The sequence below is a fragment of the Osmerus eperlanus genome, chromosome 10, assembly GCF_963692335.1.
Source record: "Osmerus eperlanus chromosome 10, fOsmEpe2.1, whole genome shotgun sequence".
In the NCBI taxonomy this organism is placed as follows: Eukaryota; Metazoa; Chordata; class Actinopteri; order Osmeriformes; family Osmeridae; genus Osmerus; species Osmerus eperlanus.
In genome coordinates, this window is record NC_085027.1 from 11,278,752 (window position 1) to 11,305,563 (window position 26,812).

The 26,812-nt window shown below is 42.2% G+C and overlaps 1 protein-coding gene across 6 annotated transcripts in view; it reads right to left on the minus strand.

Annotated features, from left to right (window-relative positions):
- Positions 1-9,887: 9,887 nt before the first annotated feature.
- The window catches only part of vps13c (vacuolar protein sorting 13 homolog C), a 49,475-nt gene continuing 32,550 nt past the window's right edge, over positions 9,888-26,812 (minus strand). For all 6 annotated transcript variants that reach the window (XM_062471363.1, XM_062471362.1, XM_062471364.1 and 3 more), the window contains 30 exons: positions 26,229-26,384; positions 23,764-24,025; positions 23,236-23,396; positions 22,986-23,107; positions 22,535-22,832; positions 21,870-22,259; positions 21,541-21,645; positions 21,164-21,328; positions 20,882-21,007; positions 20,419-20,552; positions 20,017-20,143; positions 19,447-19,682; positions 19,160-19,304; positions 18,906-19,046; positions 18,573-18,654; positions 18,408-18,477; positions 18,144-18,255; positions 17,715-17,828; positions 17,391-17,524; positions 17,193-17,274; positions 16,783-16,896; positions 16,520-16,595; positions 16,083-16,246; positions 15,283-15,328; positions 14,910-15,033; positions 13,221-13,335; positions 11,622-11,713; positions 11,365-11,488; positions 11,136-11,219; positions 9,888-10,796 (listed from right to left, as the gene is read on the minus strand). In XM_062471363.1, coding sequence (XP_062327347.1) covers positions 10,695-10,796; positions 11,136-11,219; positions 11,365-11,488; positions 11,622-11,713; positions 13,221-13,335; positions 14,910-15,033; positions 15,283-15,328; positions 16,083-16,246; positions 16,520-16,595; positions 16,783-16,896; positions 17,193-17,274; positions 17,391-17,524; positions 17,715-17,828; positions 18,144-18,255; positions 18,408-18,477; positions 18,573-18,654; positions 18,906-19,046; positions 19,160-19,304; positions 19,447-19,682; positions 20,017-20,143; positions 20,419-20,552; positions 20,882-21,007; positions 21,164-21,328; positions 21,541-21,645; positions 21,870-22,259; positions 22,535-22,832; positions 22,986-23,107; positions 23,236-23,396; positions 23,764-24,025; positions 26,229-26,384 — 4,203 coding nt within the window. In that variant the 3' untranslated portion in view covers positions 9,888-10,694. The remainder of the gene's footprint in view (positions 10,797-11,135; positions 11,220-11,364; positions 11,489-11,621; positions 11,714-13,220; positions 13,336-14,909; positions 15,034-15,282; positions 15,329-16,082; positions 16,247-16,519; positions 16,596-16,782; positions 16,897-17,192; positions 17,275-17,390; positions 17,525-17,714; positions 17,829-18,143; positions 18,256-18,407; positions 18,478-18,572; positions 18,655-18,905; positions 19,047-19,159; positions 19,305-19,446; positions 19,683-20,016; positions 20,144-20,418; positions 20,553-20,881; positions 21,008-21,163; positions 21,329-21,540; positions 21,646-21,869; positions 22,260-22,534; positions 22,833-22,985; positions 23,108-23,235; positions 23,397-23,763; positions 24,026-26,228; positions 26,385-26,812) is intronic.

Here is a 26,812-nt window from a genome sequence, read left to right on the forward strand (position 1 = left end):
TGTACAGTTCATGGGGCAACTATCTCTCATTATGATTCAAATACTATATGTGTGTGTGGGTGTGTGTTTGTGTGTGCACGCATGCATGCATGTGTGTGTAGGTCTCATTGAACAAATTATTTCAATGCTGTGGTACTCCTGGGCCAAATCCAGTGATTTCCCATAGTTTCTTTGTTAAATCCACCATCTTTGCACATTTGGCCAGCTGACAAACTCAACAAGCCTTTGGCTTGAATAGAGGGGTCTCCCAAGTGTTCACTCAACATGACACGCTTCCCTCGTGTACCATTTCATCACAACAAAGAAAAAAAATCTAAATCAATGTTGTAAGTTGTATGAACAGGAAACATACAACTATACAATTTAATTTACGGTATTGAGATAATGCAGGTACAATATTGCATTACCATGTCCTTGGTATATTAAAGCAAGAGGGATGAGATTGCCTGTAGAAGCACAGAGAGGACTATACTGTACTGGGAACAGTCATGTAGATGTAGTGGACCTTATTACTCATCACTTCACTGAAATATCTGATTCAGCCAGAGACAAAAGTAGTACCACACTGAAATGAAATTTTGATCACAGCATTACAATACAACACATGCACATACTTTAGAATTGATATACTGTAGAATTCCCATGGAAAGCAATGGGTATGCACATTTATATTGCAGTACAGAGAATGAAATAGTCTCACAATATGCATGCACACCTGTAGAGATGTAATGTTGAGTCAATGCACATGCATGCATATGCATTAAGTACTGAGCAGTGTGAGGAAATGTTCTACAGTACTAATCCCCTTATTATGCCAAATGATAGCAACAGAAACCAAATATCACCTTCGAATTGAACAGTTCTAGTGAGATCCACTGCACAGTGGGGGCTGGGTAAATGTGGCCAGACATTAGCAGTGTGATCCTTTGACATGAAAGTTTTTTAATTACCACATGGGCATTTAGGTAGGTATATTTGGCTAAAACTGACAAATTGATTAACCTACAATAGATTACTGTAGTCTTTACCCATCCAACAAAATTAAGAAATGAAAGTCAATTTGAATAAAGGTGGATGTACAAAACCTGAAAAGAGAATGTGTTTAATAGTTCTCATGAACACAGGTCTGAATTGAGCCATTAATGTCGAGCACATTTACACCCTTCTGTAGATACCTTGAGGCATACAACCAATGTTGCATAAAAATATAAAAAAAACGTATTGAAAAAGGAAAAAAATTCAATTTAATCTCAATCCATGAGGGGGAGGCTCTTGCCAGTCTAAGAGTAAAGAATAGCGTGCTAAGCTTTTTCGCTCTCTTTTTTTTATAGTTCACTTGAAATTCTGTGCCCTCTCGCCGTGGAGTACAAAGGCAATGCAAAACAGCCTGAGCAAATTAAGTGCAATCGACTTTCTGTGGTTGTAGACAGCCTGACTTCAAATTAAGGCTGCTAAGCGGGGGAGTCAAATTGGAATTCAAATTCTATTAAGCATCCTTGCCCTGCAGCGAAACTCTTCAAGTGGGTCCGGTAAGAAAGCGGAGACTTGGCCCTGGCTACAGGAGGTACATGTAAAAGCGCTGCTAAAACGTTCACTGCTGATTAGCTTTACATTTGACTCGGCAATGCTCTTGCGACAGGCTAACAACTGAAACGGAGTCGTGTATTGTCAGGTTTGTTTACAAACAACAAATTAGGCTATACGCTTGTGTTGAGTCACTCACCAAGTCCGATATAGAAAACGCCCTGATTTGGATTCAATCGCCAGACTTGGCGTTATAATTTATACATAATACATTGTTAAAGAGGAAGTCTGGTGCTGTTGTCTGGACATTGTTCATGAGTGGGAGACTTAAGAGGAACTCGTGGAGGGGAACAGCTGGGTTCCAATCTTCTCTGGCTGTGTAAAGAGCCTGCCTCTTGCCCCAAAGGAATAGAAGCGCCACCTAGGCATCAAATGGAGAGGTGCAAACTAAGAGCCCTTGTCAGGATGACAACCAACTTTGGTGAGTTCCTCAAGAAACACAAATGTATTCAAGTATCCTTTTGGAGTTTGGAATGTAGGTGCTCAAAGGCCAGTTTATAGATGGTTAGTTAAGGGACACCTGTCAGATTGGGGTATTGCAAACATGGTCAGCCTCACTGAAGTCAGAACACAATTACTTTTTTTAAGCTAAGTGTCATGGAAAACTATTTTTTTCCTCACACACTGGTTCTGGGGTGCCCTGGTGGCTCACTGGGTAAGAACATAGGCAACAATGGCTAATGCCTAATGCAAGAGCCTGGGTTTGGATTAATTGTATGCCAATTCCTACATGTCCTCCTGTCTCTCTCTGACTGTCCTATCACACTGGAAAAAGACCCCAAAATAAACAAATTGTTATAGTTGGTAAAAGAGTTGAAGCTGTAACAATGTAACTAGTCAATCTTTGACTTTAAAACTTAAATACTTTAAGGTCGCACTTTCTTATAATTCAGTATCGGATTAAATGAACTGCAGACACTCCACATTTTTAACTTTAAACTATTGTTTAAAGTATTAAAAAAAAAACTTTTGCCTCCCTCTTGATACCAAAAATGTGTTTATGTTTTGAATGCATTTGTGATAAAGAAACATCTTCAAGAGGACTTGAACAATTCCACTGCAGAATTACAGTGCATAGGACACAATTTCTAATCTCAATAATTCATGCCTACAGAGAAGTATTTAATAATTAAGATAAAGTGCAGTGGTTATTCACCAACGGCGTAAATAAGATGTATTGCTGTCTGTACAATTATGGTTATATTTCTCACCATAGTTTTCCTGTTAACCCTTGTGTTATCTTCGGGTCATTGTGACCCATCAGTCATGGTGACCCACTGTCGTATTGCGACAAATTTACCTCATACAAAAACAAAGTGAAGCATTTTCTTTTAACTGTCGGGCTGTCTCAGACCCCCCACATTGGAATGGTTAAAAGAAAATTATTTGTATTTGTTTTTGTATTGGGTAAAATTGGGTAAACACAACGATGGTTCGTTATGAACCTTTGGGTCATGTGACCCGAAGGCAGCACGAGGGTTAACAAGGACTGCAAATGTATCTTTGTTAATGGGTGTAAGTCAATGGTCAGGTTATTTTTGTTCCAAAGGGCATGTAAAAATATTTGGGCTTGTGGTAAATGTACTAGTTTCCCATGCACTGATGAACTGATAGTTGTAGCCTATGAAACACTTTTGGATCAAGAAAGTTTAAATACGTTGCTAATGTGATGGTGTAGTAGGCATACGGTTCTCTCTGTCTTAAGATGAATCAGTAATAAAGTGTCTTGATCATTTCATCACATCTCCCAGTGATGAAAAGGAAACTACAAAGCCAAGGTATAAAATTATAATGCCATATGATTAGCACTCTGAATAATTTCAGCAGGATGCATTTTAATAAGGCGTGTCGCATAAATTTGCACGCAGCAGTATTTTCTAACTAGGAATAAAGCTCTGGGATGTAGATGATATTCTGGAATAATTGCCATGATTGACTTCATGGAGAATATATAACAGTCAAGAAATTAATACAGTTTCAATAATAACAGCTTTCCATACATCAAATTTCTTTGACCGATCCAATTTGGTAAGATTTTCCAGTTAAAAACAGTGTCATAATAGTCTGTATTACATACAGTAGAGTGCCTTTCACATTGTTCTCCCAATAAATGGCAGGTAATTAAGTATGCGTAGACAATACAGTGGTGCATCTTAGTCTCTGCCATGGGGATGGTCTAGATTTCCCAAGTGATACCTGGATCATTTGCATGAAACCCCCTTTGCTATTCTACAGTGGCACTGCAAGTCAGAGAGGTATTGGAGAGACAAGGAAACAGCTTAATTTGTGATTTGGCTGCATACCAAGGTGTGTGTTTACCCCCATAGGAATTCATTATATTTACAGGTTCCTTCATTTTTTCTTCCTCGAGACACCAGAGATTAGTTAATTACATTTTCCATGCTGTTAAGATGTTCACAATGACATATATTATAGTCCACTGTGTGTATGAAAAATGCTGCTTGGGTAAAGTTTCACTAGTTTGTCTTGTTGTTTGCTTTAGTTGGCCTCTTAAAATGGGGCGTTCCTGCCTCTCTACAAAAAGAACATGTGGGACGATGAAGCGGGTCTTCTGGCACACCCTGATGTGGATTTAATCGCCACAGCAAAGCTACAACCTAAACCTAGACTTTGGATGTCAAGAGTTACCATGTCTTCCTAAAAGAGAAACTTCTTCAAACTCTTCACTACAGTTCTGTCATAACTTTGATATAAATGAACTAACAGTACATGAAATCCAGAACATTTTGAAAAAGTGGGGAAAAAGGGATACATCTTCCATGGCAAGACTTGGCAAGCAGTACCCGGACCAGCACACACTGCACGGGATGGTGTGACAGGACACGAGCCGGGCAGCAGTTCAACATGAGGCATATTTTTGCACAAATGTTGTCCATTTGAGTGCTGTAGTAGATTCCAAGGGTTTTGAAACTTGACATTCTTCATCAATGTCAATATATATTTTGACCATAAACAGTAATAATAGTAGGAATTATAATACTACAACATAATCATAGAAATATGACACAAACATTCACATTCAAAATGTTATATTAACATTAAGTGCCCTTATTAAATACCAAGATCATTCAAATATTTTAATGATTCCGAATTGATCAAGAGCAATAGTCAAGGTCATTCAAATATGTTTTCCTTTTTAAAAAGACAGTTTTTCACTTTGTCTTAACCCTTGTGTTATCTTCGGGTCATTCTGACCCATCAGTCATTGTGACCCACTGTCGTATTGCGACAAATTTACCTCATACAAAAACAAAGTGAAGCATTTTCTTTTAACTGTCGGGCTGTCTCAGACCCCCCACATTGCAATGGTTAAAAGAAAATTATTTTTATTTGTTTTTGTATTGGGTGAAATTGGGTAAACACAACGATGGTTCGTTGTGAACCTTTGGGTCATGTGACCCGAAGGCAGCACGAGGGTTAAAGAGTAAGAAGACAACTGTGCAGTGTTGAGGAGTAAGTGAGTAGAGCTCTGAGGAGTGAATGAGACTGGGGCACCATAGTCTCACTACTCCAGTCTTATGCCCCATGTAGGGCCAGCAGGTTCGGTCCTGCTTTGAACACGTCACAGTGGAACATTAAAGCCGTGAAACCTCAGGGTCGTAAAAGCCACATTAGGTTGTCGGTTCTTGTTCTACATTTATGTCTGAGTTTTTGATATGCTCGTAAAACTGGGCTCCCTGGGATATAGGCCCAGCATTCTGTATATAACTGTCCGGCATCATGTGTCTAGGTGTAATTAAACTGGAGAGGTTAGTGAAACTGATCATAACACTTCAGTGTTGTTCATACACATCCATTGGAACACTTTTCTAGCGTCATGGATGCATCGTACATTGTCTCATCAGGATGGCACTACTTGCAATACAGAGCAGGCTGTATTAGAAGTAGGGTCCCTTTTGCAGAAACTACACACACAAACACACTCCCAGTTCGTAACGTCACTCAGCTCTCCATTTAGGAAGGACTCGAGGGCAGGCACACCTGCGGCTGATGAGTTCTTTCCCTCCACTTGGCGTTACATAAGCACAATAACAGGCCCCAGATGGTATGAGCTAATGCCACATGAGCACAGGCTGCTTATGTTGAGAGTTGGGATCCTTTCCCCTTGCCTCTGAGAGGACTGTTCTGTAGACTGGCTCCCTCTTGCTGTGTGCCTGGCTTAGAATGTCATAAGTAGGGGGTCAATGTTCTGACCCACTGACTGTGGGTGTGAAGTTCACACTAGGGAGTGAGAACTGTGTTTCATGTAATACAGTGCAGTTACTAGGGTTACATGGCTGTATTATGTCACACCATAATTTTCTTTACCCTTAAACCTTTTCAAAGAAGCTGCTTTGTATGCTTGGAGAGTAATGTGACTTCATTAAATTGGGTGTTCCTATATACTGTATCCAGAAAAAGGGGATTTTTTATGTTTATTTTGCTCTCCTGTCATACTCCAAAGTGTAATGGGATGTGGGAATGATCAACACAGTTGACCTAGATAATGCCTGAACTCTGGCTAAAGGGAGCAAGTCTATAAACTAAACAACTTATCATGTTTTCTGTAAAGACTGAACTCAAAGACATACGCAAGTCGTTCCAAAACCTATATATCATACAAAGTTGTGACTTTGATTTAATGGGTTCTATGCTGCATTTCCCTCTTTCATATTAGTGAGTGTCACTGACAAGGGTGAGCAGGAAACATCTGTCTGAACCGTTTCCCTTCACAGTGGTGGTCACGGGAAGACCAGCCCTGGCAGTCATAAAAAAAACAAAGATTCAATTTAATAAAATGTAAAAAAGGTGCACAATATAAAAAATGCAATAAAGACATAACTGAATTTCTACTTACATTTACCAGACGGCTTTGATCCAAAGCGACTTACAAGAAAGAGATTTACAAAAAGTGCATAGGTCAATGATGATAAACAACAAGATAGCCAAGTTAGTTAAACAATTACTATTATCATGATCCTCAAAAGTGCTAGTGTACCTGGAGGAAAGCAAGCAACAATAATATAATTGAGTACAAGTAGTTAAATCAGTTATAAATAACCAACAAGTGCAACAATAAGTGTCATTGTGTTCCTGCAGGAAATAAACTAACATCTGATCCAACAAATCTTTCTTAAGTACCTTTGTTCTTCCGGAAGAAGTGCGTCTTTAGCCTTTTCTTGAAGGTGGAGAGACAGACCTCCACCATTCGGAGGCCAGACAGGAGAAGAGCTTGGGTTGTGAGCGGGCGCTCTTGAGAGGTGGGACCCCCAGACCTTTTTTTCAGAAGAAGACCGTAAGTGGCGGGAGTGGGTGTAAGGCTGGACGAGAGACTGGATGTAGTCAGGTGCAGTCCCGTACACCTGCATCTCCAACCAAATAAGGAGACGGTAGTTTGCTCTCCCTGTGGCTTCCTTAAAACATGCATACACCTCTTCCTTTAACTTTAACAAACAGCTGACCAACAACCTGGACACACTGACTATTCTTCTGTCACGCATTATGGAAACACAGCTGTCAACAAAGTTGGAAAAAAAACTTATCACACACCTCTCTCCAACAGACAACATTGAGATTGGCCAGAGAGGCTATGTCCAAGATTAACATTGAGATACATTTTAAGAGGAAGAGATCTGGTCTGATGTCTGGTGAGAGGAAGAGAGCTCATGCCAATTCAAAATACTGAGTAATAATATTATTTCTTTGATATTTACTTTTACAGAGATGACAGAATTTCAATTGTGATCTGAGTAATACAGCTACCAAAACCACTGAGAAGAACTGTCATCACCAGCTGAAAACGGGCACTCCCCTTTGATTCCAGAAGTCTGTGTGTCACCGACATCGCGGGCACTGTGCCCTAGCTATAATTCAAGTAATCTGTATTTGTGTGTTTCACTGACATATTAATCACCGATTGCATCATAGATAGGCAATGCATCATAGATAGGCAATAGTTAGATTTAATTACATTTATATTGCAATAGAAAAATTACATTCAGATTCAGTAAAGTGCTACATTCAGAGAAACTGCCAAAAAAGACTACAGTTTAGCAACTGTTATTGCTGACACCTTAAATGATTTGTTTCTTGCACCCAACCTTTAAGTCAGTAAACAGTTTGTCAGAGATAAAAAGAGAAAACCCTCACTGCTGCAGAGGTAAACTTTGAAGACAGAATTGGGCTGAAATCACTTTAATTGTATTGTGTTTGCTTCACAAATATTTAATTTCCCTCCAAAATGAAGGCATCAGCACCATCTCTTTTGTGATGAAGGGTGCCATTGTGCTCTGAAACGCTGTGCACTTTAAATTGTCAAAATGCACAAATACTTCTCAAAATCTGTGCAGACAAAGCATTCAATATGCTGCCATTTGGAGTGGGAAGAATAGTGCAAGGTAGACAGGAAGTTGAAAGCAAAAAAAAAATATGCAAAGCTTTTTTCCCTTGGGGTTTTTGGTTAAGCAGAACTTAGTAATCTAAGTGATTGAAGGAAAGTCTACAACAGTTTAAACTATGGAAGGAACATTGAGTTCCCCATTTAAGAATTATGTCCACAATCACTTATTCTGACCAATGCAATATCTTCATGTCATTTTTAACCTTGTAATGTCGGAAAAATGTCCAGTGTAATAAAAACAGACAACATAGTTTGTTTAACCAATCTACACCGGCTCACATTTTCTTGTCAGAATATATGATCTCCCTGTTACATGGCTGAAAATGTCTGATACAAACAACTGATTTCAGGTTACTTATCTGTCCTTGTCATGTTTAACCTAAAGACGATTACCTAGGGTTAACAGCTAGACCTGGGAACAAGAGGTCACACAAAATGTCAGCCTTCTGGATACCTGGGCACAAGACATTACATATTTTGATAGCTGATGTGACCTCCCTGTTACATGGCTGAAAATGTCTGACAAACCAACTCAGTTGACTTACCTGTCCTTGCTGGACCTGGGAACAAGAGGTCACATATATTGAAGCCAGATCTGTGCCTCGTTAAAATCCTCTCTCGGAGGTTTACGGACAATTCATTGGACTTCATGGTTTGGTTTGTGCTCTGACATGCACAGTCAACTGTGGGACCTTATATAGACAGGTGTGTGTCTTTCCAAATCATGTCCATTCAACTGAATTTCCTACAGGTGTACTCCAATCAAGTTGTAGAAACATCTCAAGGATGATCATTGGAAACAGGATGCACCTGAACTCAATTTTGAGTGTCATGGCAAAGGTTGTGAATACTTACGTACATGTGATTGGTATACAGAAAATACAGCATTGCATAGTGCAAAGTGAAAAATACAAACGTTAATGTAAATTTAGCCAACACCCCTTAGGCAGAACTGTACACGCAAGCACTGTATTGTGAATTAGGGCTTTAATTATGTCAACTGGCTCAACCATTGTGCTTGTATGAACGAAATGTCTAGTTCAGTCAAGACGATCAGGTATTATATTTGAGAATTTATTGATACCATGACATGGACATAAATTATCCACTCTGCCAAAATCAAACGTCAGGGAAGTACTCCCTGCCTCCTCGATGCTACGCATGCATACATGACATATGAGACAGGGAGCAATAGAGATATAATCCCCCTGGTGGATAGAACATACAGACAGCATGGGCGAGAAGGGGATGGTGGAGGGTGGCAGCAGCACTGATCATACAACAACAGGGGTGAGTATGTGCGTATCCGCGCGCCCTTTTAAGGCCGTCTTATCCGACGTGGCCCAATGGGCTTGTGCTGGCTACCACAGGTGTGGTAATGAGCGGATGACGCCCGATTGCCCTGCCTGAACTAGATTCGCTCATATGTTTGTGGTTGTAAGACACTTTAACAGAGAACCAATATAATACATATTGATCAACATAACATAAGCAATTGATAACGTAGGAAACAGCAGACAATTGAAGGCTACATAGTAGTACTTGTGGATTAATATATAATTAGAGCATTAGCGGCACGTGGTCTTTCTGCTTTCCAGAAGTCTCTTTTTCAACAAAAAAAAACCTTACCCTTCCCTCAAGGACATTTCTGGAGGTTAGGAGAAGACATGACAAATTAAATAATTCTGGGATCTCTTGGCCTGTTGATTTCTAAGCTGCATGCGTGTTTAGTCCTAGTTAGGACTACAGCTTTCTCAGTGTGATCCAACTCCTATCAATACAGTTGTATCGGAACCCCTTGTACAATTCCATCAACAAAATATTGTGTACACTTAGCACTATGAAGTGTGCTCACACAGCTTTGTGCTAATTAATATAAATAATTTAAACAGAACAAATTAGATGAACAAAAACATATTTTAAAGAAGAGCATTCAGGTTATACAGCAATGAGAGAAAGGCTCAAAACAATGCATCTTCCTGTTAGATGTGTTTGAGAGGCTTCTACAAACACCATATTTCACCAACTTCAGTAAAGTTATTTCAGAGACAGTTTATCCAGAAACGCCCGTGATAACATTATGAAACATATGACTGAGCATTTTATTTTTTATTCCATAACTGTTCCTTGCATTTAACCATTATTCTGGACAGCTAACAAGTGCATTGTAAACAAAAAACAGCATTACTAATTTAGCTACAGACAGTGAAATTATTTTCACTGGCCTTCGAAGCCATTAGTGTTATACATCCTACTGATATATGCATTTTCATTTACTTATTAGATACAAATCCCCATTCAGTATGATTGTCCTTCATCCCACACAGTGCTGTGATACAATAATTGTTCATGAAGTGCATTTTAGCTTATCCAAAAAATTATTTAAAAAAAATAATGCAGACCCTTATATGTATAATAACACCGTACAGCATTTCACTTCATTTAGACCATTAGCAGACCAAATTCAAAACAAACATTTGTAAGCAAGCGAATACAATTTGTTATAGATAATTCCTCTCTATATTTTCCTGTTGCACAAACTTGACAACCAATCACAATCAAATTGATACAGATACAATCAATAATCTTCAAACTTTTCTATACATTTTCCAAATTATCCATTAAGTTTAATTAATTCATAATATTTAAGGCAGTTTTAGTGTAAAGGACTTTAAGTGCAAACATTTAATGTGCTGGGCAGTTGGTGGTCTCATGGCTTGTTGCCCTGTTTGAGGAAGCGTTGAGATTTTTGCCTGACCATCTTATGCTGCCGTTGAGCCGTCTGAGCCCTCTGAATGGCCTCTCGCAGTGTCTGATGGACAAACACATTTATGTGAAACATTCATGCTTGGATTTATTCAATATACAAATGAGAACACATCAAATTATTGGGTTTGAGTGGTCAATCTGTAAAATGATTTAAAGGACATTTCTGATGAAACAATAAATACATTTTGGCAGGAAGGAATTACTTTCTGTGGTTCTTTCCAGTTATCCGGTAAACACAATACTGTGGTCATTTTACAACTCTTTGCATAGACATGAGAATCCGGCTGGTCTGGTCACCGTTTATTTAAATCAAAAGCAGCACAAATTGTGTAAGTAAAATATTGTAGGTAGTATCATATCTCTGCTCAAATGTACTTCCTACCTGGGCTGTTATTGTGTTTTTGAGATGGACCATTCTCACTGGCTGCTGTCCATCTCGCTTTTGAATCCTGAGTTTGTTTTGTTCCTGTACGAATGGAAGTTTACATGCATCAATAAAAAATACCACTAGAGTGAATTAGAGTTTGTCAAGTGAAAAACGTCTGTGTTTACTAAAACCCAGACTATCACTTGAGCAAGTCCTTGGTCTGACAGTAGATTTCCATCCTTACCTTACAGTAGATTTTCAGATCACCTCCCTCTACATCCGGAGGTTTGACAAAATGCTCAAACAGGCACTCCCACTCTTTGTTAAAGTGTCCCACAAACTCAATCTCCTTGACACACATTACTCTCCTGTAACAGGTTCAAAAGAAAATGAAAACATACAAATTTAATGACTGTGTACCTCATGCTCAATTGTATTATTGCATTAAATGTACATTAAAAAAGTGATGCGTGCTGTGTTGAATGGAGGTTATGTAAGTACCTGTTGGTCACTATGATGTTAGTTTTTCTTTGTCCAGGGAACTCACAGTGTTCCCTGAAGATCTCCCCATCCAGCTGCTTGATCTCCGACCTCTGGACAGAAGAATGAAGACAGAAGACATGGTGGCATGTAAGAACCAAATACTTCTTCCTACTGGACATGTAATATTTCTAATCAAGGATACTTATTTATTAGCAAATTGTTAATTTGCTGTATATGGTACTGTTCATTTTATAATTTATTCTTGTTTCCTACTTATAATTTTTTACATTTGAAATGAATATATTCTATTTCTAAGAACTACTTAATTGGAGATTAAGTGAACATCTTAAAAAAAAAAATGTGCATGTTTAAAACATTAATTCAATTAAATTCACTAGGGGTTTTGTTATAAAATGTTTGTATAGTATAACACTAAATTTCTACTGCTAATTAATCCCATTGCTCAATTAAATCAGAAATACATTGCATCTTATTTTCACATCTACATATGGGTATTTGTTTATTAGGCTGAACAAAAATGTGTGTCACAATAAACATGGAAAGGATAATACAACTAAAACATACATTCGTAAACTTGAAGGTAATCAATCGCTAACGATTCGGTTATTTTAGGCTGTGGCATATATTGGATGTATCAATGTATTTATCAAATAACATCACCTGGTCATGCATTAAACATTGTTTATACAAATATTTTTTGCATAAGTTTATATTAATGTTGAGTACAACATTTCAACATAGTATATATTGTATAAATACAGGAAATTAGTGGTTATGTACAGGTATGAAAGCAATGATTTGAAAGGTGATGTTACAAACCTTTTACAAAAATATTGCTACAACCTACCACACTGTTAACATCTTTTTAATAAAATAATTCTCTTCCATTGAGTGCCACTCGGTGCACCAGGGGTAGATAGCATATGAGAAATCTTGATCAACAAAACATTATATTATTATAAGATACATTCTCCAGAATAAATGTAGATGAAAAATGTTTGTTTAAAAAATAAAAAAATAACTGTACTAACCAAACATTTGGCAAAATAAAATGCTTGAAGTATAGTATGAACAGATATATTTGCTTTGGCATGCATAAGGATTCAGTTATGGAGCCTGAATTTCCACTGTAATATTTGAATAGCATGTACAAATATACTGTACAAACTACAAAGAAAGTAGGCCATGGCACAGACTTACTGTACTTTGTTACACAACTGGCCTTAGTTCATTCAAATAATAATATAATAATATTAACATAAGTAGTTATATACATGGTCATCAATATCACTTCAATGACACGATTAGGAGAAAACCTCTAACTGCAACAACCCCAAACCCTATTCCTCATCATGCTGCAGGAAAGAGAGAGAAAGAGAGAAAGACAAAATTAAAAGTTTAGGAAATAGTGCAATTAACATAAAAACTAACTCCCACATAGTATAAATGATACAGATTATCCAAATGGCTTGCCTACAAGTTAGGTACACTACTCTTAACAATCAGAAAGAATCAGGGCAGATAAAGAAAAATGAAGGAAATAAAAGAGAACTTGTCTTTTCGAAGTGGACTACAACATGAAAGGTGGTGGTTTACCTGGAATAAGTCATAGCCCTGGGACTCCCCCTGGTCATAAGGTCGGATGATGCCGTCCTCCCTGATCAACCTTACAGGCCTCAACTTAGTCACCTCCTCCGTCGACTCTGCCACCCTAGCAACCAAACAAAAAACACTGTCAGCACACTATAGCCTAGATATATACGTTGTATATACCAATGTCTATATACTCTGCACACAAAGTAGTACATAAGCTTTAACAAACACAAAACCTATCACAATAACTCATACTGGTCATTCAGCTAATCAATGGTGTTTGATTCAAAAGTTTGTTTTGGATCAGTTTATAAGACTTGTAGGAATGCCTTTTCTGGATTGGAAGCACATTTTCCAAATAGTGCCAGACCAAACATAACAGCATGTTGCCATGGCATAAAGCAGTACATGTCATTCCCAGTGCCGGTATCTCACCTTAAGTTTTCTCTAGTGTGAAAGCATGGAACAATAATTTCATCAGGTTATCTAGAATTGACTAGTTATCAGGTTTATGAAGGATGAAGTATTACAGTATTGCATGGACGATGCACTTAAATATTAGGTGAGGTTGGGTACGTTTTTCGGCATTTCAGACTCACAAAGGGGAGGGAGTGAGTGGGAGTGCTTTGGGTATAACGGTTGGTTACACAGAAGCAGGATGGTGAAGCGAGGGGGGGGGGGGGGGGTCGAGGAGATATGACAAAGCCAGGGCCAAAGAGAACACCACATGTGGCAGCAGCCCTGATGAGGAGACTTCTTTCTCAGGACCACCCCCCTCAGAGTCAGCTGGGTGATTCAGCCCCACATGGAAGGGAAATGCACATGTAACTAACATCCAGATGACAGGGGGATTTCTTTCCTCTTCCTAGAGCGCCACCCTGGTCCACCTAGCGTATACACGACACTGAGGTGCACAGAGGACGACAAGACTGGGGAGAGATTTCGGACATACGTGTAGACTCTCTTTAGACACTTAAGTATTTCCCAGTTGTACTGCACGCCAAACTCTGCATGGCAGTGCAGGGAGCTCGTGCACTCAGGCAAGCCAAGAGGAAAGAACAGCTGAAGGAGTGTAGTTGACTGTGGTCCCTAGAAGTGTTCTGTGATCGTTAGCTAATGCATGTGCACATAATTATGATGGCATTACATCAAATGAATGAATGATGGCATCTGTCACTTCCACACGATGCAGCGACTTACCCATCTTATCGGTCACTAGATCATAAGAAAAACCCTTCCATGCTAGCCCTCTTTCCCATTCCACAACCCAGACACAACTTAATAGACCTTTTAACCTCTTGTAAAATACTCACACAACAATAAAATAAAATAGAAAAACATCTCCCAGGCATTAACTTATGAGACAGAAAAAAAAAAAAAAAAAAAAAGTCAGCTCACAACAGTATCAACAGAGGACACAGTACATGAATATGTGGGCACATAGAGACAACACTAAACACACCAAACTGAAATCACGTAAAGCACTACATGTTATACAATCACGTGTTAAATTAAAAGATGTAAAAAGCAAAAGTGTAAAAAGTCTATATGCAACTGAGTATAAATGAAATTCATTACTAACTAAATTGCAAAAACAAGGATTTTAACATGTAGCTACTACTGTATGTACAATTGATAGCAAGATACAAAACGTTCAAATTTGAACAAGTTTTGAAATGTGGTGTTTCCTACCTCTGGATTCCCTGGAAGGTGCTACTGGCCATGTCCACGATGCCTCCGGTGGGTCTGGCCACTACGCCCACCAGACCCTTCCCAATGCCCTTGAAGAAACCAGCCGCTCCCTCTTTCTTTGCCCCTAGAATTGAACAGGTTGGGTTTGGACCTCATAGATGTTTTGCTACATGCTACCTGGTTGTAAGGCTAGCAATGTGTGGAATGAATTAAAGTGAGTGTCACCATCAAACTGAAAATAAAAGTGTCTGGTAGTGAACGGGTTGAGTAATCTCACATCGAGGAATAGCAGAATATTCTATGCATTTTCTATGTTTCAATCAGCACATGCTCGCTAAACAACAGACCAATAATTGCAAGGACATGGATGTACCTTCAACAGGTTTTGTCACGATGCCGGTTACCCCCCCAACAAATCCCTGGGGACAAAATAAATTAATCACTGTAAGGGTACCATGGAAACATCTTGATGAGCACAATAGTCAAAAATAGCCCTTTCACCTCACAAAAAAGCACAGTTCACAGGGAGGACAGTACATCCTGGTTTCTCATTCAGTCTGAGAAGCCTCATTTGTGTTTTTTGTATTGGGTCAACTACTTGACCTTGACTCCTGGTCAGCAGGGCACAATGTACAAAAGACATCCAAACAGCTGAAGTGCTGCTCTTTTGGGGCCTTAACTGCCTGTTACATCATCAGGACGGTACGTCACACGTAACAGGTAGTGAAAGGGATTTTCAGTGCTAATAACTGTATATGACAAATGTACTGTACCCTACTTGCCTCGGGGGGAATGTCCCTGTACTTACTGTAAGTCGCTCTGGATAAGAGCGTCTGCTAAATGACTAAATGTAAATGTAGCACAGAAAATAGGCGTGGACCTTTCAGGGACCTTTGCGATTGTTTCGTTTGGTATTTCTAAAAGGTTTGGACTTAACCCCAGAATCACCGCTGAGGACTAACAAGAAGGTAGACAAGACCTCACAATCCATTTAACACAATTATCACAAAACCTTTAACTCGAATGATTTAAATTGGTCTCTTCATCGAAATGAGTCCAATCCATTGAAATACATATCAACATTTTGTCACCACAACAAAACTATACAATACACAAATATCCCGTCATCTATCAGAATCAGAATCCCGACGTGTCTCAGTGTGGAGACAGTACCTTGAGGAAGCCCTTGCCTCCCTTGGCCAGACTCTCTCCAAAGTCCTTGGGTGGTCTGTTCATCTCCTCCCTTCGCTTCTGCTGGTACTCCTTATCCATGGTGATGGCCGCCAGGCCTTTCCCCACCGAACCAGTGATCCTGGACACCATGCCGGCAGCTCCCCCTAGTGGAAATAAAATGGAACAGAACATACAACCTGCACTGCAGCACCAAGGTATAAGCAAAGAGTATAGAAACATAAGAGGCAAAGCTCTGGTGTGTTTTTGACAACCGCCAGTAGATGGCGCAACGGTAGCGCTGCCGCCATTTTGGACTATTGAGCTTCGCCTTTTGTGCTTCTATACTCTTTGGTACAAGTATACATATACAACACTGTGTACCCACGCACTCAAACATGTATTCAACTGCAACAAACACCATGTACACAGAGTCTTACCAACGGTGTGACCGAGTAGGCTGCGCACCCCAATCACCAAGCCTTCCGCAAACTCCTCAGGCCCCTGCACTGCTCCCTGGTAAACCCCACACGCGTTAACATGTGATGGCAGAACAGGCCATGCCCAGTACATCCATTATCACAGACAAGCCCTGAAGAGATATCTGGGGCTGTGTGTTTCTTAACGTGTGTGTGTGGTATTTGTGTGTGTGGTATGTGTGTCATGTGTGTGTGTGGTATGTGTGTATGTGCGTGTGTGTTACCTGAAAGGGCTCGTAGAAGAAAGCTTCCACTCCCTCAGACAAGCCTCGGATCAGCCCAAAAGGATTGCCCAGGACGTCCAGGCCCAGCACCAGCACGTACATCTGCTTCAGGAACTGCAGCCGGAGGACAAAGAGAGCAGAGAAGACTTATTGAAATTGCAATGTTACTGCCATATTGACAGGCACAATAGTAAATATACAAAATAACAGGATCCTACATAAAATATATTAAACAAATGTACATTATTTAAAACATTTCATGCATAGTAAGTGCAAACATGCCCAAGGTGTGTAGCACAAAGTTGCAAAGCGGTGAGCGGTTTTACAGCCCATAATGTAACTACAGTGTTATGTAATGGGACTAAATATTACAGGGGTACATAAGTGTAACAGGGTGCGTTTCCTCCAACCTGCTCGCTGTAGTGTCCAATCACAGCCCACATCAGCTTCTCCCTCCTGTAGAACTGGTACTTCACTTCAAAGTAGGCGAGCCTGCAGCCATGGAAATGAAAAGGGGAGAGTAGAACACATTCAAGTGCCACTTTATCAAAGGCACCTCCTGAAACGCCCTGCCCAGCCTGGGGTCAACGGAGCCGCTGGCGTCTCACTTGAAGATGAGGTCGTCCACGTCGGTGAGGGTGGCCCCGATGCTCTTCAGCAGCAGGTTGACAGACTGGATGGCCACGATTTCCTGCTGGTCTGACTCCTCCTCGCTGGAGCCCAGGGACAGACTCAAATGCAGCTGGAGAGATGAGAGACATGGGTGTGAGCAACTGCATTCTGTACCATACAATGATGCTCTTATCTTTATGTGAAGCTCGATGGGTCTATTTGGATTTCTTCCAAGTAGTTAAATTGCACAGAAGAAAAGAATGCGGGTCTCTTTGTCACTTTCTCCCCGTTTGTAATTGCGAGGAGGTGAGGCTACTTGCTTTGATGGGAGAGATATGGAAGTATTCAAAGAAGCTGAGGCCAGAAGTGTCGGTCATGGACGCCTCCATCAGCTCCGCCTGCAGCCTCTCCAGGTCCTTCTCTATCAGCTTGGTCTGTTGGACACATTGTTGTTTTCATGTGAAATGAACATGGTTGATAAAGTCTCATGTGCTAGCCAAAGGCTTAATCAAGTGGATGCATATAGACTGAAGACACTTGAGGTTGTGCTGATGATAAATATTCTCACATCTAGATATATATCATACAATGTACTCTGCTCCAAAACAATCATTTTGAATGGCCAGTAATAAGTAATAAGTAAGAAAGTAAGTCTTTCTTGTGACAACAGGGGGCAATATTTGATAACCAGTAACTTTGCCCTAATAACACTGTTCTGCGGAGGCCGTTTGAGGTAAGGGGGTTGTGACCTTCAGCTTGTCGGCCTGTGGGTCTGTGGCGGGGGTGAACAGAGCCAAGATGGCTCCCAGGAAGCCCTGGTCAATCTTCACAGCCATCTCCTGGACCAAGGCCATGAAGTACCTACAAGGTACACACATTGAATACTCAAATACTCAAGTGTTGTATTGTGATGTGACTATTACATCTGCAGGGCAAAAAGCACGTGTGTGCTGGAAGAATCTGAAAGAAAATAGAATGAATGCAGGTTTGTTTTCTCAAAGTGGAACACTTACTTGAACTGCATCACTTGACTGTGTTCATTAAACCTTGTGATGATGCTCACATCGATGAAAGGCTTTGGTTCTTTTTGGAAATGAAAAAAGGCAGGGGGTTAAACTGGCCCCGGGGAATGTCATGCCACAAACCATCTTACGTTTGTTGGGGGGCTTTAGTAGTACCTGAGTCCAGGGCAATGGACTTTGGTGGGGGAACTGGATTGAACACAATAGGAAATATTGCTCCTGTTAGCTGGTTATCCACCTGTAATACACAAACAGACGATCACAATAATGAAACTGACTTATATGAAGTCATTCTGTAACTCAATCTTAACTATTAAGGGGATCTTAGAAGTATCTATTCTAAGAGAGAGTGACACACACACAGAGAGACAGAGAGATAGAGAGACAGAGAGAGAGACACAGAAAGAGAGAGAGACAGAGAGAGAGAGACACACACCGAGAGAGCGAGAGAGAGCATCAAACAGAATGCGAAGGAGAGGGCCTTAGTACCTGGAGCCAGTGGAGCTGGGCTCGGAGACTCCTCTGGTGGGGAGACTGTTTGAACTCCACATGGATCCCTGACAGGAAGTTCCTCCTGATCTTACAAGCAAAGGGAAGGCGCATTGCCATGGGTAGCTTCCCAAAGTTCACCTGGATGGGAAGATGTAAAACACTTCTATCAAATAAGTAATCCAATTTCACCCGTCTGGTGATCTTGGCTATCGACACGGTGCTTTACACAGCAAGTGTGTTGTTGGTCTGACCTCTATGTTGGTCTCCACCTTGACCCACTGAGGATCACTGGGCTCAGCCAGGTGCTTCTGGTAGGCCTTCTCCAGGAGGTTGATGTTCTTCTGGTTAAAGGGCTTCCAGCGATTCTTTGGTCTCATCTCCCAGACCACCCCAGAGCTGGCGAAAACATTTTATTAACAGTTTATTGTTGAGCCATCTCGACTGGAGATGATGGGTTACTGAAATGAGCCTAACCTGTTCGCATATACATAAGTGTTTGTAAACCAGATACACACACACACACACAGCAGTGTGTTACCTGGTGATGCCCACGTAGGCGATCTCCTGGCGGTTGTCGTTGTTGATGAGTGACAGCCCCAGGTTCTGCAGCGACACGTTGACCTCCTGCTGGAACTGTTCCAGCTCCTCGGCCTGCCGGGCCTTGGTCACCACGGCCAGGTCCTCGGTGAACAGCAGCACGCGCTGGCGCCCGTCCAGGAACGACACCCAGTGGACCTGGGACATCCCGTCGTACGCAAACTGACCACACTCGTCCTGGAGGTTGGCAACCACACAATCCAAACACACTCGTTATCACTGTACACAATTAGGCAATCAAAACAACACACACACACACACACAGAAGCACACACACCCTGTTATAGTAGCTCTCTACAATATTGACTGTAATTTAATCTATATTAAATTAATAAATTAAAGGTTTTGTTTCTCAGCAAAGCTAATGCAACTGATACCAAGATTTTATGCACTCTGTGCTTTGTGATGTAGCCAAAACAGTTTTTATTTTTCATGTTGGGTTAGATATACAAAAGGACAAACAGAGAAGTTAACTATTGTGGACATGAAATGATCTGGCGTTGTGTCTGACCTTGACCAGGTCCAGTTCTCCAGTGTGCTCCAGGCAGCTCCAGCTGAGTTTGCGGGTCCCTGCAGGGTTGTCCCAGGCAAACCTCTGGGCTTCTCCAGGCTTCAGCTCTCTGATGCCTGACGAACCACTGCAAACACAGTCCAACACACAGATATGCTCATGAACACACAGATATATCTATAATAACATTCAGATATGCTATCTAATAAGTACCAATTTCTACACCAACCACAGGCTCATTTGTGAGATGACAGTGACAACTGGTATAATATCCCCCCACATGACAATTCAATCATTAATCCAATCACTCAACCCATCTGGATTCAGTTAGACCAGGACTTAGTACCACAGACTGTGTTGCCATAGTGAGCATGGTGAAGGTGTGTGGTGACGGCTGCTCACCTCTGCCTGTAACTGATGCTGACCCAGGGCGTGTGGTTAACTAAGAGTGCGGGGGCGGCTCCTTCGTAGTAGTCAGTGAAGCTGATCACCGTGGAGTGGTCTGACAGGTTCACATCCACAATGACCCCTCCATACTGCACGGGGAGGCAATAGGGGCAAATAACCATCAGTGGAAAGGTCATACACAATAGATATACGGTACATATATCTGGTCACTTTGCTCCTGTGTGAGGTACTGCAAGGATGAATCCATTTCTTCTGTGCAACCCCTAAATGCAACTCTGTAGTGATTTCTCTGAGGTCTCAACTGAAATATAGGAACTAACATAACCACATGGGTCACCACAACTGACAGTCTGACACAACTGAAAAGAATACTTGAGTCAAAGTAAACAAATGAGTTTGTCAACAGAGTACGTCACATTTTCATTGTGCTGTTAGCCATGTAAAATAAAGCACTTACGACATCCATGCCCAGCAAGGTGCCGTTGTCCTGCTTGTTGAAGAAGAAGGACTTGGAGGAGGAGTTGGAGCCCACTACTCGGACACACAGCTTCCCTGTGGTGGTCTCTGGCCACAGGGGCAGGCACTGGAACACAAGGCATACAAGTCAGACACACACGTCTTACTATAACCATCAGCAGGGACGTAGGTTTCAATAACACTCATTTTGAAAACGGCAAATCTGTCCCCTCCCTTTTATAAAGGAAAATGACTCGACAGCCGCGGCCCCCATGACCGTCACCTCAGTGGAGGAGATGTAGTGCCACTTCCCGTCCACAAAGCCCTCCTGGTCCGGCACTTCCCCCACCTCCAGCTCGTAGGAGGACTTGTTGACCAGGGTGTAGAAGGGACTCATGGTCACAATCCGGGTTAGGTTGAAGCTGCTCATCTGGATGCTCACTCCAACCTACAACACAGAGACTGTGAGACACACTGGGGTGCTGCAGGTCACGTTCAACACAGCTGTTTTGGCGGATTTGTTGGCTGTAGTTATATGTGGATTTGCAACAGAGTGGCTGGGTGAATTCTTTAGTGTTCGCTAACTGACTATTATCATTTTGTTATTTCAAATCATTGTACGTGGAGCCAGATATTATGGACACCATTGTGTATTCCTACCAGGAAGTCCATGGTGTTTCCAGGGCACCTCACACAGCCATAACTCCCCACGGTGTCCAATGAGAAGCCATCCGACCAGGAACTGGTGGACACGCAAAGTTGGATCTGCGACACAACAAACACTGTTACTCCACAGTCGGACACATGTCAAATGCATCCATATCATCTTTTGAAGAACAAAAAGTCAAAAGAGGCTCATTTGCATTAGGTATTGTGGTTGACCAAGTGTGAAGCGAGTTATTCTCTCGTCTGCTGCTGGGGGCAACATTTCTAGTTGTCGTTTCTCGTGATGTCATGAATCATGACCAAATCTACATGTCAGCAGCGACCTTGTTCTTGCTAAAGATGTTCTTCTTCCTGAAGGAGAAGAGGACGACGTCTCGGAAATCGGCCGGATGCTTGACGGCCACGTCCTCCGCCCGGTACTGGAGCACCCTGGACGTCTTGTTGATGATCCAGTAGGGGCTGAAGACGGACAGGAGGAGGCGGCCGGGCGCGCGGACCACGTGCACGCTGGCGTCCAGGCTCAGCTTGGGGTCCGACTCGCAGGTGAAGCACACCTGGAAGAACTCGGGCACGTCCTGGCTGAGGCGGACGCGCCCGCTCCAGTTGCGTCCCTGGTACTTGGCCAGCGCCAGCTCCATGATCTCGCCGCCGATGCGGGCGTTGAGCACGTCGGACGTGCTGCCCTCCTGGAGCTCGTGGAAGTCTGCGGAGCCCTGCGGGGGGGTGGAGGACCGGGCGTGAATGTTTGAAGTCATATCCAGGAATTTCTGAGTGTGGATCAATAGGCTAGAAACATTCTAACTATTTGATTCTAAATTAAAAGCAATATTGTATTTTCTTTCACACAAAACCACAGACAGTGCTTAAGTGATTTCAAACCGGTTCCTGTATTTTAGTGGGCAGCAGAAATAAAAGAGTTCAAATATTTTTTTTACATAGTTCCAACTGCTCAAACTCAGGTACACAGTCAATGTCCAGCGGCCCTTACCTCCAGTAGGTAGCGTATGGTGTAGGGCAGGAGGTTGCGCAGGGTGGCGGTGGGATGCAGGTGGATGATGTAGGCAGGGTCCCAGTCGTCCTCGCCCTGGCTGGAGATGTGCCGCAGGTCGTCGGGCACGGCCAGCGTGGTCATCATGAGGGGCAGGAAGCTGCTGTCGGTAGAGGGGCACTGCAGGAGGGAGCGCACCTCTGAGCTGAGGTGCACGTGCTCCTTCCATGCCACGCAGGTGGAGGAGGGCCCGTACTGGCCATCCAAGAAGCCCGCGGGGCGCAGGAACAGCTGGCACCTGCGGGGGGGGGGGGGGGGGGGGAGGGTGGAGAGCAGGGGGTAGGGTCCAAAAATAGTGTGCTAGCTACACCTTGCTACAAAGACCTTCTCTTTTCAAACCATATCAGTCAGCTTTGCTGATAGAGCGATCCAGCCTCAGCAGTGAGTGTACCTGTAGGACTCCAGAGCAATGTGGAACTCTTTCTCTGGCTCCGCCACTCCGATGGCGACCAGGCTTCTAGAAGTAGCACAGTACTTCAGTACGGTGAAGGGCACCGAGAAATGATTCTTGATCTGGAATGAAACAGCACAAAACGAGCCTTCAAAACTCCCCCCCACGTTTGAAGGGAGTTGAATCAGGATTTGTATTGGTGCCGACACGTTAGTGGCTTCACTATTAACGTGTCCAGCAGGTGTCTGACCTGTAGCGGCGAGCGCACCGTGATGACCTTGTTGCCCTCTGAGGCGTCTATCTGCAGCAGCACTGACACTGCCTCCTGGCACATGGGCCCGCGCACATTGTAGAGCCTGCGGCCAGGCTTGTCCACGGCAATGTTGGAGATGTCACTGTAGCCCGAGGGCACTGGGGGGGGGGGGGGGGGGGGGGGGGTGACACATGCGTCACATACAATGGCAGTGGAGACTATGCCGGAGATTGATACTTAATAATTTCTGAATGACAGCGCTTAATGGTATAGAGAAACCACAAATCCCCACAATTGTAATGCATTTGTCAATTCGCCAGGGCACATTATCTATGGAATCAAATGGACAATTCTCCCTTCGACAGGTGTGATTTCATTCATTTGACATGTTTGACAGCAATTCCCTATAGTCATGATTGAACCAAGTGGATTTCGCATGGGGATACAACTAAAGAGGGGTGCAAGGGGTGAATATAAGCTCTCTGTTGATAAAATACAACAATAGAGTCTGAGGGTTGCACTGACCGATGCTGAGGTTGAACAGGCAGCTCTCTTGGCGCTGTAAGGCTGACAGCTTCCCTCTGGAGGACTGGTAGACAGAGTACTCCAGGTCCACACTCTGCTCCACGCCCACCTCGTGCAGCTTGCCCTGGGAGGGGGAGTCCAGCATGCGCAGGCTGGAGCTGTGCTGCACGATCAGGGGGATGCCCAGCGCGTTCCTGATGGTGAAGGGGGCCCTCTCTTTCAGGGAGTGGTCGAAGGTGGAGGCAGTGCCCTCGGAGAATGCCTGCTCACAAATACCAAGATGTTGACTCTCTATATACAGTTAGGTCCATAAATATTTGGACATTGACACAATTTTCATCATTTTGGCTCTGTATACCACCACAATGGATTTGAAATGAAACAATCAAGATGTGCTTTAAGTGCAGACTTTCAGCTTTAATTTCAGGGTATTTACATCCAAATCAGGTGAACGGTGTAGGAATTACAACACATTTTATATGTGGCCCCCCCCTTTTTAAGGGACCAAAAATAATTGGACAAACTAACATAATCATAAATCTAATTGTCACTTTTAATACTTGGTTGCAAATCCTTTGCAGTCAATGACAGCCTGAAGTCTGGAACCCATAGACATCACCAGACGCTGGGTTTTGTCCCTGGTGATGCTCTGCCAGGCCTCTACTGCAACTGTCTTCAGTTCCTGCTTGTTCTTGGGGCATTTTCCCTTCAGTTTTGTCTTTAGCAAGTGAAATGCATGCTCAATTGGATTTAGGTCAGGTGATTGACTTGGCCATTGCAGAACATTCCACTTCTTTGCCTTAAAAAACTCTTTGGTTGCTTTCGCAGTATGCTTCGGGTCATTGTCCATCTGCACTGTGAAGCGCCGTCCTATGAGTTCTGAAGCATTTGGCTGAATCTGAGCAGATAATATTGCCAGAAACACTTCAGAATTCATCCTACTGCTTTTGTCAGCAGTCACATCATCGATAAATACAAGGGAACCAGTTCCATTGGCAGCCATACATGCCCACGCCATAACACTACCTCCACCATGCTTCACTGATGAGGTGGTATGCTTTGGATCATGAGCAGTTCCTTCCCTTCTCCATACTCTTCTCTTCCCATCATTCAGGTACAAGTTGATCTTGGTCTCATCTGTCCATAGGATGTTGTTCCAGAACTGTACAGGGTCTTCTAGATGTTTTTTGGCAAACTCTAATCTGGTCTTCCTGTTTTTGAGACTCACCAATGGTTTACATCTTGTGGTGAACCCTCTGTATTTACTCTGGTGAAGTCTTCTCTTAATTTTTGACTTTGACACAGATACGCCTACCTCCTGGAGAGTGTTCTTGATCTGGCCAACTGTTGTGAAGGGGTTTTTCTTCACCAGGGAAAGAATTCTTCTGTCATCCACCACAGTTGTTTTCCGTGGTCTTCCGGGTCTTTTGGTGTTGCTGAGCTCACCAGTGCGTTCTTTCTTTTTAAGAATGTACCAAACAGTTGATTTGGCCACACCTAATGTTTTTGCTATCTCTCTGATAGGTTTGTTTTGATTTTTCAGCTTAACGATGGCTTGCTTCACTGATGGTGACAGCACTTTGGACTTCATATTGAGAGTTGACAGCAACAGATTCCAAACACAAATACCATACTTGAAATGAACTCTAGACCTTTTACCTGCTCCTTGTCAATGAAATAACGAACTCCCATGAGGGAATAACATACACCTGGCCATGGAACAGCTGAGCAGCCAATTCTCCAATTACTTTTGGTCCCTTAAAAAGGGGGGGGGGGCACATATAAAATGTATTGTAATTCCTACACCGTTCACCTGATTTGGATGTAAATACCCTGAAATTAAAGCTGAAAGTCTGCACTTAAAGCACATCTTGATTGTTTCATTTCAAATCCATTCTGGTGGTATACAGAGCCAAAATGATGAAAATTGTGTCAATGTCCAAATATTTATGGACCTAACTGTAGTAGGCTACACAAAGTATCAAATAACTAATGAATGCATGAAATGTTATTAACAGAGGTCTGGATAATTACACATACTCCCTATACTTTCTTATACACAAATGTTAACTGAAGTAAAATACTAAGTAGGTAGCACTTTTAAGGTCCTAGGTATCTTTTTATCTTCGAACATCTCTGACTTCAAACAAAACACAGCAGCTGATGGGGTTGTGTTTCGAGTGACTGAATGCATACACACCCTCATCTGCAAGCAGTTCAACTCGGAGAGAAAATAAAGCCACACAGCAGACTGCTGTATGTACCTGGGTCTTATTTAATCAAATCAAAAAGAGCAATGGCCCTAACCAATTGAAATATCTTGCTTATCACACACACAATCAAATCCCAATTGGCTTTGTCGAGTGTTGATCCGCAAATCTAATCTAGCCATATTGACATGCTTTATTTCCTGTTCTCGGTCGACCAGAGCTCTGTATTTACATCCAGAGCAGAGTTGTTTGTACCTGTGCCAAGTTGTTGAAGACACTGAGGCAGCACTTTGATATGGTGATGTTCATGGTGTCCTTGGAGCAGATGTTGATGGCCGTGCGTGGATCGGGGACCATAACAAAGTCGTCACCGGGCATGGGGCTTTTGTCCTGGACCGGATTGTTCTTCATCTACAGGAAATGACAATGAGGCAATGACATTTTGAAAAGAACAAAATCACTGCGATAGAAACAATGAGCTGATTAGGGTTCCTTCTCGTAAAACGATATTGCTATCTGAGTGTATTGTCATACTCACAAACATAGTGTTTATCCAGGTCATAGGAGTTTATAAACCTGCCAACTTTATATATAATAGGATGTTAGTAACGTAGCTAAATGGGTAAGGCTAAGTCACAAACTGATCTGTATTGTTGACATCTGTATTGACATTCTGAAATAGGAGTCAAGTGGCTGAGCGGTTAGGGAATCGGGCTAGTAATCTGAAGGTTGCCAGTTCGTGCCAAAATGACGTTGTGTCCTTGAGCAAGGCACTTCATCCTACTTGCCTGTACTTACCGTAAGTCGCTCTGGATAAGAACGTCTGCTAAATGACTAAA